The sequence below is a fragment of the Schistocerca nitens genome, chromosome 6, assembly GCF_023898315.1.
Source record: "Schistocerca nitens isolate TAMUIC-IGC-003100 chromosome 6, iqSchNite1.1, whole genome shotgun sequence".
In the NCBI taxonomy this organism is placed as follows: domain Eukaryota; kingdom Metazoa; phylum Arthropoda; class Insecta; order Orthoptera; family Acrididae; genus Schistocerca; species Schistocerca nitens.
In genome coordinates this window covers 714,215,879-714,230,613 of record NC_064619.1, presented here as the reverse complement: position 1 = coordinate 714,230,613, position 14,735 = coordinate 714,215,879, and the positions used below count along the sequence as shown (strand labels likewise).

Below are 14,735 nucleotides of genomic sequence, written 5' to 3'. Positions count from 1 at the left end.
GTAGCAGAGCGATAATAAAGGCATGAATACATGAATGTCGACAAGATCTCCAAATCAAGAAATGGAGTCTTCTAGGACTTCACGGGGTGGTACACATTCATGAATTAGGAATTCAGCAATATTTTGTAATTGTCGAACTGCGGGGGTGGGGGGGGGCAGGTGAAGGGAGGGGAGGGGTTAATGCTCATATTGGCTTGATGGCTTGATCCTAGATTGTAACGGTAAATGTGTTTTGGGAGATTTCCCACATTCATTTTCATCAATGTTGGCCTGGGTTACTTTTTACCCAAACAACTTAAAAGTGTGACTTTCCAAATACATGTTATTAATCTTAATTAGGTCCTACAACTTTGAAAGGTAGAAGGAATGCAAATAATGCAGTAAAATCTATTATGATCAAATGTGAAGTTTTGTGAGCAAACAGTGCTACAGAAGGCGTAAGTTGAAAAATCGTTTTAAAGTTCACCTCTTGTTTCTTCAGTCTGGGGGTATTAGTTAGTGACATTTTTGCTAGTTATTTTCTTATTTCTCAAGTTTTCTCATATAGAAAATACCTATTTCAGGATCTTCCCCTCTCTTGCATAAATGTCTGTGGACGCTCATGCCTGCCACGAGTATTATGTATGAAATGAAATGAACTGATTGGTGGGAATGAAATCAGTGAAGATGCAGAGAGCGATACGGGTACAAACCGTCCGTTGCGTATACTTCCCTCGTGGCCGTGTAACCTACGGTCATCCCACCAACCGTATTCTCCCAGTATTGCTATTCGCTCACACCTCATGAGAGAACCAGAGGCGATAGGTGGAAAAAGCAGTGAAAGCGACAGTTTTATCTAAGAGTGTAGATATGCAGAGTTAGCCCAGTGGTTAGGGTGACTGCCAGCAAATACAGTTGCGATTCTCGGCCGGGCATAAATTTTCAACTGTCACTTAATACTTTTTTTCATTTTATTGGTGCCCGGCCGGAGTGGCCGTGCGGTTCTAGGCGCTACACTCTGGAGCCGCGTGACCGCTACGGTCGCAGGTTCGAATCCTGCCTCGGGCGTTGATGTGTGTGATGTCCTTAGGTTAGTTAGGTTTAAGTAGTTCTAAGTTCTAGGGGACTGATGACCACAGCAGTTAAGTCCCATAGTGCTCAGAGCCATTTTCATTTTATTGGTTTTCGGGTAGTGACCATTCAGCCATCGCTCCAGTTAATGTTAATAACAAGGACGACACAGCATCCGGTCCCCTAGCGGAGAAGTCTCTGATCCGGCCGGGAATCAAACCCAGACCTCTTCGCTTGGCAATCAGCCACGCTGACCGCACAGCTACCGAGACGAACACATCAGAATTTCATTTCCTTCACAGCAGCTGAGCAGGTGACTTACGTATAGCTTAAAGTAGCAATGGCTGCAACAGCAGAACGTGGAACTTGCATAAAACTGTGACTTCTGGTCTAACATGCACAGATTACGTGCACAGTATCAGCACACTTAAAAATCATGGTCAAACTGTAGGCAGGACTAGAACGCGGGACCTAAGTTTCGGGAGATTGCGTCACTACCTTTTCATGTGTTAGTATTTCCTTTTTTAACTGCGTAACAAGTGTCAGAAGTAGTGAGACGGGCGAGATTACGTACGATGGGTCCATAGTAAGTCTTCAGTTTCAGGTTCTGATATTAACCCGGGTCGAACGCAAGTCAAGAAGTAGTATTATTCATGGTATCATTAAGCCTGACCAGATTAGGCCCTTGAGGTCTTCTCTTGCACAGGACCAGCAACAACAAATACCGGCACACATATGTAGTTAAAATAATACATATATACATGCAAGAACAACAATACCTGGCATTAATCATACTATGGGACATCTAGAATAACAAGAATATTAGTTTAGCATATTTGAAGCCGTGTTTCGATTAATCAGAAACAGAAGCGATAATCAAGTACGAGAAGATTGAAAGTGACAGTGACAAGAAGCTATTACGAAAGAGCAGAGTTTCAATAGAGGACTGTGTGACAAGCGGATGAAAAAGTTAGCGGGAGGTGGGGCAGGGGACAGACAAGAGTAAGCAGCGGACGTATATATGGTAGAGATAGCTATTGTAATAGAATTCATTAGCTGTCATTTGAAGCTTCAAAGGAATTTAATTTCTCTGATATTTCGAAAATATCATTTCAAAGTAGGGTTCCTAATACAGAAAATAGTTTTTAGGACATGTTGGTGTCATGCAGTGGCACAGAGAGGGTTTTGCTTTGTTCAGAACGACTTTTTTCTGCTGTGCTCTTCAGATAGCAGTCTGAGAGTTCAAGATAAATAAGAGAGTTTCTAATGACTATGAAAGCGATAAACACGTCATTCAAGGCGTGTATAGTTCGTGGCGAAACATCATACCCGGAGAAAGTGCGTCTTTTCCTTATCAGTGCCGTACTGTAGCTAATGTTGCTGCATTAGTTTCCTAAGTTATGCATTTTACGTGTTGAGAACATTATCACAACTTATGCTGTAGCAAAATCCAGCACCCAGTGTCCCAGTGATCCATCACTGAATCGAATAGGATTCGTGAAAATTTGCCTTGCCTGTACAACATGACGTCAGAAACTGGGCATGTACAAACAATTCGTCTTGGCTGCATGTGAACTGACGTAATCATTTATGTAAAAATTATTTAACATGACACATTTTTACAACGAGCTAAGAAGTATAAACTAATTTCTTCTAGCCTCATACACATTTCTAACCCCATACAGATAGGCCTGGTGAACTTTTAATATGTGTGAAAACACTTGTACATGGACTGTGCGGCTGGTCCCGGCGGAGGTTCGAGTCCTCCCTTGGGCATGGGTGTGTGTGTTTGTCCTTAGGATTATTTAGGTTAGGTAGTGTGTAAGCTTAGGGACTGATGACCTTAGCAGTTAAGTCCCATAAGATTTCACACACATTTGAACATTTGGAAAGAACTTGTAAAATTTAAAACAATAAACGTGGGGTACATGCAACAGATAATTGATGGATGAATATTTCACTTCAGTCATTAACAGTTTTATTGCATTGAAGATTGTATGGACTGTTGTGTGAAGTTTTTTGACGACACCTACTCTTTACATTCCTTATTATTATTTACTGCATGCGTCCCACGTTCTTCGTTTTAAATTTTACAAGTATTGTAATAGCTATTAAAAATTCACAAGCACACATTTTCAGGACTATCTTTATGGTGTTGAGAATCCGTATGGGGCTAAGAGAAGTTATTTTATACTTTCAGCTCCATTCTAAAGATGTATTAAATAAAAAAATTTAAATAAATGATTATTTGCTGCTTTTTAATCTATCGTGGGTGAGCTTTTTCAATCGATTTCAAACACTTTTATGAGATTACAACAGTGACATGTGGTAAATTTCAGGTTTATTTCAGTTTCTCTTCGCCTGAGTCAACTAATATCTTGCTCCATCCTACGTATTTCTCTCGAAAAGACCGCGGAACTAAAAATTCGAGAGTTTCGAGCTCACACGGAGGCTTACCAGCAATCGTTCTTACTGCGTAACACTTGCGAATAGAACATGAAAAATCAGAAATAGCAGTGGTCTACGAAGTACCCTCCACCACGCACCAGACAAGAAAGAGACTTAATATTGCACTGCCATCCCTCTAACAGCTTTGTTGAAAGTTTCAAGTCTCTGGAGAAGTTAGATTGAAGTTGATTGCAAAAATTTGTACCGAACAGACAAACAGACAGAAAAACTTGGTACGTTCCGTAACGTACCAGACAGAAAGCGAGTTATATTGCATTGTCATCCACTTATGAGCTGTTTGGAAGTTTAAAGTCTCTGGCTCATCAGGCAGTTAGTTTGAAATCAAACAGATCATTTGTACAGTACAGTGGCCGAGCGGTTCTACACGCTTCAGCCTGGAACCGCGCGACCGCTACGGTCGCAGGTTCGAATCCTGCCTCGGGCATGGATGTGTGTGATGTCCTTAGGTTAGTTAGGTTTAAGTAGTTCTAAGTCTAGGGGACTGATGTCCTCAGAGGTTAAGTCCCATAGTGCTCAGAGCCATTTGAATCAATTTGTACCTTACAGACAGACAGAAAAACAAAGTACCCTCCGCTACATACCAGATAGGAAAGAGGGTTAATGTTGCACTGTCATCCACTTCGGAGTGCTGAAAGTTTCAGATCTCTAGCTCGTCGGAAAGTTAGTTTGAAACCAATTACGAAATTTGTATGGAACAGGAAAATGGAAATTTGTGGTAAGGTCTTAAGGAACCAAACAGCTGAGGTCATTGGTCCCTAAGCTTTCACACTACTTCATCTAACTTAAACTAACTTATGCTAAGGACAAGACACACACCCATGCCCGAGGGAGGACGCGAACCTCCGATGTGGAGAGTAGCGTGGGCCGTGACAAGGCGCCCCAGACCGTCCGGCTACTTCGCGCGGTATACGGAACAGGCAACCATACATAAAAACAAAGGAACCTCCGCCACACACCAGACAAGCTGGTTAATATTGGATCGTCATCCACTACTGAGCTATATGGAAAGTTTGAGTTCTCTAGCTTATCGGCAAGTTAGTTTAAAATCAATTCCGAAATTTGCACCGAACTGACGAAGTGACAAGAAAGCGACCTAATAAAAACTATCTTAAAAGGCTAATTGGGTGCGTATATGCTCATATATGCTCACTTATGGAATGTACCTTAGTGGAATTCAACTGGATTGTAAATGTATGCTTATTCAGACACACTGCCTATGTGATCCCACTCGTCACAACATTGTGCATGCAGCGCTAATACACAGGATTTTCGCAAATAACATCGAAAGCTGACACGAGTGAAAGCATAATTATAATTAAGAAAGCAAACACTCTCCAGTGATCATGAGTCCGCGAACGAGCCATTAGTGAGATAGCTGCGAATGTGTGGCCCGCCACAGACTTTAGTATCTAATACTGGTGAGGTCAGTATACATTTATGTGAAATGTAAACTTTTCGATTAATTATCCATCTAACTGGCGTCAAGTTTCAGCCCAGGCGTACCCTAACAAGAAAAACAATTCTGTTCTAGCATGTTACATATTATAATTTACTGAGCATCCGTAGATGTTGAAGAAGGTGTCCCTCATGTCGTCCTCACGTCTGGATGCTGATGGCAGAATTATTTGAGCGCACGAAGGCGCCCATCACATACGGAGGAAGTCCTGCCCTCGTCTCTGCAGTTAATTACGAATTCTTTCAGACGCCCGCTGATCTTTCCTAAATCTTGATAAGGCCTTAGAATTCATTGCTCCAGTTGTTCAGTCTTATCAGTTGTAGTGCTGTACACTTCACTGTCGAGATGACTCCGGACAAAATAAATCCAGGGTTTTGAGGACAGCTGATCTTGGAGGCCAGGATAGAGGTCTTTTTCGATCTATCCATCTAGGACCATCGTCTTACCCGAGCGGTCTAAGGCGCTGCAGTCATGGACTGTGCGGCTGGTCCCGGCGGCGGTTCGAGTCCTCCCTCGGGTATGGATGTGTGTGTGTTTGTCCTTAGGATAATTTAAGTAGTGTATAAGCTTAGGGACTGATGACCTTAGCAGTTAAGTCCCATAAGATTTCCACACATTCGAACACACTTCGTCTCGCATCAGCAGCGAAATGTACCGATGCCCCATCATGCATACACCACACCACCACCGTGGGGAAATTTGAGCCCAATTAGATGGGAACTTCACCTGAAAGTTTACATTTGAAATGCTATTCCACTAACTAGGACAACATTCCACACTGAAATCAGCGGAGACATCTACACAAACATTCCCATTCATCTGGCAAGCGTCTCTTTGCTTGTATTACGTATGCTTTCACCCATGTGAGTTTTCGCTATTAATTAGGATACACGCTATACTAGAGGCCTACGTACTGGAAAGATTTCGATGTGAGTGAAAATTACTGTGTACAGTGTTTATGGGGCCAAATTCTGCAGAGAAGGACAGGACCTGCACCTCAGTTTGTTTAGGAACGCGGTGAGGGACGAGGTGGATGTTTCCTCGAGGCGCTTGCGGGCTTCTACTTCCTTGTCCGTCTGAACTTGTAGTGCACACTTCCTGGCCTCGCTGCCGATGGCTTCTCACAAGGGAACCTCCCCATCACACCCCCCTCAGATTTAGTTATAAGTTGGCACAGTGGATAGGCCTTGAAAAACTGAACACAGATCAATCGAGAAAACAGGAAGAAGTTGTGTGGAACTATGAAAAAATAAGCAAAATATACAAACTGAGTAGTCCATGGGCCACATAGGCATCATCATGGACAATGCGAGCTCAGGAGCGCCGTGGTCCCGTGGTAGCGTGAGCAGCTGCGGAACGAGAGGTCCTTGATTCAAGTCTTCCCTCTTGTGAGTATTTTACTTCCTTTATTTTTGCATAGTTGTTATCTGTCCATTCGTTCATTGACGTCTCTGTTCACTGTAATAAGTTTAGTGTCTGTGTTTTGCGACCGCATCGCAAAACCGTGCGATTAGTAGACGAAAGGACGTGCCTCTCCAATGGGAACCGAAAACATTTCATCGCAAGGTCATAGGTCAACCGATTCCTCCACAGGAAAACACATCTGATATATTCTATACGACACTGGTGACGGCATGTGCGTCACATGACAGGAATATGTTGTCGAACCACCTAACTTGTACACTTGGCGAATGGGTAAAAAGATTCTTCTACCTTGCCCGATTTAGGTTTTCTTGTGGATGTGATAATCACTCCCAAAAAAGTGATGAAAACATAAGAGTTTGTCACATAAACTGAAAATAAAAAATTAAACTCTTCACTCGATGGAAGATTTGAACCAAGGACCTTTCATTCAGCAGCCGCTCACGTTACCACGAGACCACGGCACTCCTGCGTTCCAAGTGTCCTTGATGTTGCCTTTCTTCCCTTGAACTACCCAGTTTGTATATTTTGTTTATTTTTTCACAGTTCCACACAACTTCTTCCTGTTTTCTCAATTGATCTGTGTTCAGTTTTTCAAGGCCTATCCACTGTGCCAACTTATAACTAAATCTGAGGGGGGTGCGATGGGGAGGTTCCCTTGTCAGTGCCAAACTGACGAAGTATAGTCGTAAAGGTATTACATCGAAAAAATTAAGTTACGCAATTAATGTTTTGTTTGCTTGCAGGTACTGATCTGCAATGCTGGTACGCATTGAAATCCTGGCCACAGCAGGCTGCTGTATCAGGCAAAACAAAATGGCGTTGGTGATAAAGCGGAATTTCGGGCGGTAATTCGCTTTCTGGAGTTGAAGCAGAACAACGCAGATCGGAAGAGAAGTGGAGGCCAAGGTGCTCGAACCAGAATCTAGGCGACAGTGGACAAAGTGAAAATCAATCACGGATCTGATTTCAACATCTGCGGCGACAGTTTGAACGTGATAAAGGTCGCCAGCCTCTGGGCTCACGATTGATCGCACCCATTAAAAAAAAAAAAAGAAAAGAAAAAGACTCTATAAGCTTAATTATGTATATAGATATTTCATCCAACCTGAGAATCTTCTAGACTCACGACGAATTTTGGCTGTTATTGATATCCATACTGGCAACATAACGGTCCCGGGAATTGCAAGACTATCAAAATCTCGACAGCAGTTCCTGGGGCTAGCCCAAACATGCAAAAAGAAGCGAGCAGGGGACTTTCGTTTACACACGTAGAAACAGAAGATTTAATAAAATTTTCTTTTATTTACTTACTAAGTAAATAACTACAACTTAAATTTTGCGTTTGCACGCAGTAATATTTTTGTGTTATGCTTTTGACGGATGATGAATACAATGTAAATTCTAATGGCAAAAAGATAATTTTTATGTGACACAATTACAAACTAACAATTTTCCGATTTTTTCCCTTTACTTTTACTGTGAAATCTTCCTTGTTAGCAAATTTCATGATTCTAGGTTAACAGGAAGTACCTTCCTTGTAGGTTTTGATCACTGAACTTGCAAGTATCAAACTACGCCACATAAATGGCAGCATCTTTGAATTGTACTGTCTTAGAACCTTAAATTTTTTGCACCGGCGAGGGACCATAGACCTTAGTACATTGACAAAATTTTAACTTTGTATGTCTTCCCGTTCCTGTGAAAAACGGTTTTATCAGACGGACAAACAGTCTAATAACAATTGATAAAAATATTTTTTTTCGTTTGATATAATTACAAATTAACAATTTTCGTACTTTTTTTCCTTTACTTGTACTGTAAAATCTTGCAAAATTTCATGATTCCAGGTTAACGTGAAGTACCCTATAGGTATTGATAAATGGTTTTTCTGGTATCAAAATTGCTACTTAAATGGTCATATCTTTTTATTGCATTGACTTAGAAGCTTAAATTTTTTACATCGCCAAGGGACTGTACATCTCAGAATGTGACAAATTTCTACTTCGTACCACCACACGTTCGTGAGATAAGCGGTTCTTAACAGTTGGATAGACAGAGATAGGCAACAATGCGATCCTATATTGTTTGAATAATTTTTCCACCATTTGATTATACAACCTCTTGATTTTATATTACTGCCATGATTTAGACTTTGTTATGTGAAAGTCTAAACATTGTTGTACTTGACAATGGCTGGAGGCGAAATCACGGTATAAATACAAATTAAAGAAGTCGTACAGTCAAATGGAACACATATGAATCAAACATTACTACATGACTGTGACTGAGAGATATGCCAGGCTGAGGTAGCGTCTGAAATGGAGCAGCAGTGTGTGTCTCGTTTAGGTGACGACTATAGCTGCCTGATCAACACGGAGCAGTACTTCGTAGATCCCAAAGAACTCAAGAAAAAGGAGCAAAGGAAACTGTGAAATGTGCGGATGCCCCACTGTAGAACATAGCCAAGGCCCAGCCATGAAAGAGAAAGTTTTTTTGGGAGTGCCACTGTGCGGTAGAAACACTATACTCTTGAGGAGTAAACCGCCAAAGGAGCACACTGTCTACCGGAATCTGATGAGACCACGGGAGTGTGTCGAGCAGAAGCGTCGCGGGCTCTTGTTGACGACAGCGACTCAGCCCATTCTGCACGGTCCATAGTCACACGTGGCCCTCTGCTGTTCCTTACCTTTATAAACGATTTAGGAGAGAATATGAGCAGGCGTCTTAGGTTGTTCGCAGATGATGCTGTCATTTATCGTCCAGTAAAGCCGTCAGATCAAAACAAATTGCAAAACGATTTAGATGTCTGTATGATGTCAAAATTGTCAGTCGACTCAAAATAATGAAAAAGTCACGCCATTCACATCAGTGATAAAAGGAATACGTTAAATTTCCGTTACGCCATAAAGCAATAAAATCTACGCTCTAAATCGACTAAAACCCTAGGAACTACAATTACGAACAACTTAAATTGGAAAGAACACATGGAAAGTGTTGTGGTGAAGGCGAACCAAAACTGCGTTTCTTTGGCAGAACACTTAGAAGATCGACTGAAGAGTTTAGTTACACTACGCTTGTCCATTGTCTTTTGGACTACTACTGTGCGGTGATTAACGGAGTACATCGAGAAAGTGGAAACAAGAGCAGCACGTTTTGTATTATAGCGAAATAGGGGAGAGAGTGTCACTCACGTGGCACAGGGTTTGGGGTGGACATCATCAAAATTTCGATCACCAACTTTCTCCTGCGAATGAGAAAGTATTTTGTTGATGGCGACCTTCACAGGGAGAAACGATCATCATAATAAAATATGTAAAATCAGAGCTCGCACAAAAAGATATACGTGTTCGTTGTTTCTGCGTGCAGTCCGAGAGTGGAATAGTAGAGAATTATTGTGAAGCTAGTTCGATGAACCCGCTCCCAGGCACTTACGTGTGATATGGAGACTAGCCATATGTAGATGCTGCTTCTCTGTGCTATCAAATTTTGGTTCAGTCCCCTCATAGTCCAGAAATGGCATTTCCAGAATAATGACCAAAATGGCGAATTCTACAACCAAAGTCTACATCTACATACATACTCCGCAATCCACCATACGGTGCGTGGCGGAGGGTACCTCGTACCACAACTAGCATCTTCTTTCCCTGTTCCACTCTCAAACAGAACGAGGGAAAAATGACTGCCTATATGCCTCTGTACGAGCCCTACAATCTCTCTTATCTTATCTTTGTGGTCTTTCCGCGAAATGAAAGTTGGCGGCAGTAAAATTGTACTGCAGTCAGCCTCAAATGCTGGTTCTCTAAATTTCCTCAGTAGTGATTGACGAAAAGAACGCCTCCTTTCCGCCAGAGACTCCCACCCGAGTTCCTGAAGCATTTCCGTAACACTCGCGTGATGATCAAACCTACCAGTAACAAATCTAGCAGCCCGCCTCTGAATTGCTTCTATGTCCTCCCTCGATCCGATCTGATAGGGATCCCAAACGCTCGAGCAGTACTCAAGAATAGGTCGTCTTAGTGTTTTATAAGCGGTCTCCTTCACAGATTAACCACATCTTCCCAAAATTCTACCAATGAACCGAAGACAGCCATTACATGCTTGTCCCACTTCATATCGCTCTGCAATGTTACGCCGAAATATTTAATCGACGTGACTGTGTCAAGCGCTACACTACTAATGGAGTATTCAAACATTACAGGGTTCTTTTTCCTATTCATCTGCATTAATTTACATTTATCTATATTTAGAGTTAGCTGCCATTCTTTACATCAGTCGCAAATCCTGTCCAAGTCATCTTGTATCCTCCTACAGTCACTCAATGACGACAACTTCGAGTACACCACAGCATCATCAGCAAACAGCCGCACATTGCTCTCCACCCTATCCAAAAATCATTAATGTCGATAGAAAACAACAGCGGAACTACCACACTTTCCCGGGGGACTCCAGATGATACCCTCACCTCCGATGAACACTCACCATCGAGGACAACGTACTGGATTCTATTACTTAAGAAGTCTTCGAGCCACTCACATACAGTAAAGCGTCGATTACCCGAACGTCGGTCAACCGAACGACCGCTTAACCGAACTGTGTACTCGCTCGCACCTGTTACTCTCCCACCCTACCGTCCACCATCCCCCTCACTCCCAAACCAAGTTTCCCACAGTAATCGCCGCACTGGGCCACCGCTGGCGGAACATTGCTTCTAATGGGGCCTTCACAAGGCGCTGCTGACCGGCCAAGCCGCCAGTCGCTGTGTTTCAACAATCAGCACACTTCTGTCGGCTTGGCACTGGCATTAGAAGCAGCGGCAGTATCGAAGCAACAGCTGCGCCAGCTTAGAGTTGAGGCGTGCCGCTCCGCGCAGTTTGAAGGATTGCGCGCCCCCAAGAAGAGCTTCTCGCGGTGCAAAGAGTCACCTTCAGTTCTCTGTTACGACCACTTGTGTGCTGCTGCGTGAAGAAGTGAACTTGACGATACAAAATGCTTAAACGTAAAAGTGTTGTCCTTTCTATGAGGGACAAGTACGAGATTATTAAAAGGTTAGAAGAAGGTGACTCTGCAACCACTTTATCCAATGAGTACAAGGTGGGGTAGTCGACAATTACGGATATAAAAAAACAAATGACGAGCATAGCAAATTTTATAGCTATGCTCGATTCTACTGATGGATCAACAAGCCGTAAAACTATGAAGCTCGGCACGAACACAGATCTAGATGACGCTGTTTACAAGTTGTTTTAGACAAAAGAGATCGGAAGAAGAATCTATCTCAGGTCCCATTCTGTGTGAGAAGGCAATGCAGTTGAACGGAAAAGTTGGAGGGCCTTCGAACTTTAAAGCGAGCACGGGCTGGTTAAAACGCTTCAAGACACGGCATTCGTGAGCTTACAATACAGGGAGAAAAACTGTCGGCTGATTCTTCAGCAGCTGATTCTTTCATAGTCAAACTAAGGGACTATACATTCCTACTGAAGTTGCCTTTGTATGTTACTTTGTAATACTAAAAGAGATGCCTGTTTTTAGGAATAAATTTACTGTACAGTAGTTCTTTTTGGCAAATAAACACGTACAGTTCGATTATCCGAACAAACCAGTTTTCCGAACACCCAAGTCCCCCAATTACTTCGGATAATCGACGCTCTACTGTACTAGGGAACCAATTCCATACGCTCGTACCTCAGTTTGCTGTGGGGTACCGAGTCAAACGCTTTCCGGAAGTCAAGGAATATGTCTGTGAAGTCACGATGCTTGGGAAAAATGTGTCGCCAGGGTGGGTGGAAATGTAGAGAAGGGTCAACATCACTGCCAAGTTTCGCGGCCGCAGCTCGAATTTTTGGAGGTGCTAATTAGAACGTGACGACTGCGCGTCGCGCTTCCTGGTCGCGCCGCCTGCCACACGTACCCTGTGCGCGGGCGCCACCGCGGGCCTGTGCTCGGAGGAGCGCGACGAGCGCAGCAGCACGGCGAGCAGCACGAAGACGAGGCAGAGCACGATGAAGATGAGGATGGCGAGCACGCACGACCGGAAGGACGTGTCGGCCGGGGTGGGCGCCCCCTTCTGCACGTCGTACTCGGAGCGCGGCATGGTGGGCACTGGCGGCCAGCCGGAGCGCCCGCCTGCCGCCGCCGCGCCGGCCGCGACGCCGCCGGAAGCCGCGCCGCAGATATGCAGGCGGGCCTCCGCTTCCTCCGGCCGCCGGCCGCCGGCGGGCGCCAACCCCAGAGTGACGATCCCGGCCGCTGCCGGGGCTGCACTGCACCAGCTGCGCTGTCATCGCCCGAAAGAAACTCATCCTCTGTACTGGTCACGAAGGGCACCTAGATCTGCATCTACTCAATACGATCGAAAGTGTACAGCTACCCAAAAACATACACTTATCAGCCAGAACTACGCTACTGCCCATTAAAATTGCTACACCAAGAATCAAGTCATATGACAAACGGGTACTCATTGGACAAATATATTATACTAGAACTGACATTTGATTACGTTTTCACGCAATTTGGGTGCATAGATCCTGAGAAATCAGTACCCAGGATATAGACCTCTGGCCGTAATAACGGCCTTGATACGACTGGGCATTGAGTCAAACAGAGCTCGGATTGCGTGTACAGTTACAGCTGCCCATGCAGCTTCAACACGATACCACAGTTCATCAAGAGTAGTGACTGGCGTACTGTGACGAGCCAGTTGCTCGGCCACCATTGACCAGACGTTTTCAATTGGTGAGAGAGCTGGAGAATGTGCTGGCCAGGGCAGCAGTCGAACATTTTCTGTATCCAGAAAGGCCCGTACAGGACCTGCAACATGCTGTCGTGCATTATCCTGCTGAAATATAGGGTTTCGCAGGGATCGAATTAAGGGTAGAGCCACGGGCCGTAACACATCTGAAATGTAACGTCCACTGTTCTATGTGCCGTCAATGAAACAAGAGGTGCCCGAGACGTGCAACCAATGGCACCCCATACCATCACGCCGGGTGATACGCCAGTATGGCGATGACGAATACACGCTTCCAATGTGCGTTCACCGCGATGTCGCAAAACACGGATGCGAGCATCACGATGCTGTAAACAGAACCTGGATTCATCCGAAAAAATGACGTTTTTCCATTCGTGCACCCAGGTTTGTCGTTGAGTACACCATCGCAGGCGCTCCTGTCTGTGATGCAGCGTCAAGGGTAACCGCAGCCATGGTCTCCGAGCTGATAGTCGATGCTGCTGCTAACGTCGTTCGTGCAGATAGTTGTTGTCTTGCAAACGTCCCCAACTGTTGACTGAGGGATCGAGACGTGGCTGCACGATCCGTAACGGCCATGCGGATAAGATGCCTTTCATCTCGACTGCTGGTGATATGAGGCCGTTGGTATCCAGCACGGCGTTCCGTATTACCCTCCTGAACCCACCGATTCCATATTCTGCTAACAGTCATTGGAACTCGACCAACGCGAGCAGCAATGTCGCGATACGATAAGCCGCAGTCGCGATAGGCTACAATCCGTCCTTTATCAAAGTCGGAAACGTCATGGTACGCATTTCTTCTCCTCCTTACACGAGGGATCACAATAACGCTTCACCAGGTAACGCCGGTCAACTGCTGTTTGTGTATGAGGAATCGGTTGGAAACTTTCCTCATGTCAGCACGCTGCAGGTGTCGCCACCGGCGCCAGCCTTGTGTGAATCCCCTGAAAAGCTAATGATTTGCATGTCACAGCAGCTTCTTCCTGTCGCTTAAATTTCGCGCCTGTAGCACGTCATCTTCGTGGTGTAGCAATTTTAATGGCCAGTATCTACCTGCTACCGATATAAGCCCGTCCAGGCGGTAGCTGGGTCATCTGGTAGGAATAACGGCTAGTTACACACACTCACGGCGCACCTAGTCATCGTGCTGTCCGTGTATAGAATGGGGAAGGCTGGCGATCTACCTGAGTTTGTCCGAGAGCACATTGTCACGGCCCGGAGGCTCGGCACGAGCATTTCGGAAACCGTACGACTCGTCGGATGTTCGAGGAGTGCTGTGGTGTCTTCAACACTTGGCGAAACCAAGGTGAAACCACCTCGTGGTGTTGGGCGGCCAACCCTCATTACAAATGTGAGACGTCGTAGGCTGGGCAGACTGGTAAAACGGGGTAGGTGGCGAACTGTGGCGCCGGCAGCTGTGACCGACAGGTTCTAGGCGCTTCAGTCCGGAACCGCACTTCTGCTACTGTCGCAGGCTGGAATCCTGCCTCGGGAATGGATGTGTGAGATGTCCTCAGGTTAGTTAGGTTGAGTAGTTCTAAGTTCTAGGGGCCTGATGACCTCAGAAGTTAAGTCCCATAGTGCTCAG

At 44.7% G+C, this 14,735-nt stretch overlaps 1 protein-coding gene across 1 annotated transcript in view; it reads right to left on the bottom strand.

The window, feature by feature from the left end:
* The window catches only part of LOC126263117 (endothelin-converting enzyme 1-like), a 295,370-nt gene extending 282,879 nt beyond the window's left edge, over window positions 1-12,491 (bottom strand). Inside the window, exon 1 of the mRNA XM_049960128.1 lies at window positions 12,309-12,491. Coding sequence (XP_049816085.1) covers window positions 12,309-12,491 — 183 coding nt within the window. The remainder of the gene's footprint in view (window positions 1-12,308) is intronic.
* Between the last annotated feature and the right edge of the window lie 2,244 nt (window positions 12,492-14,735).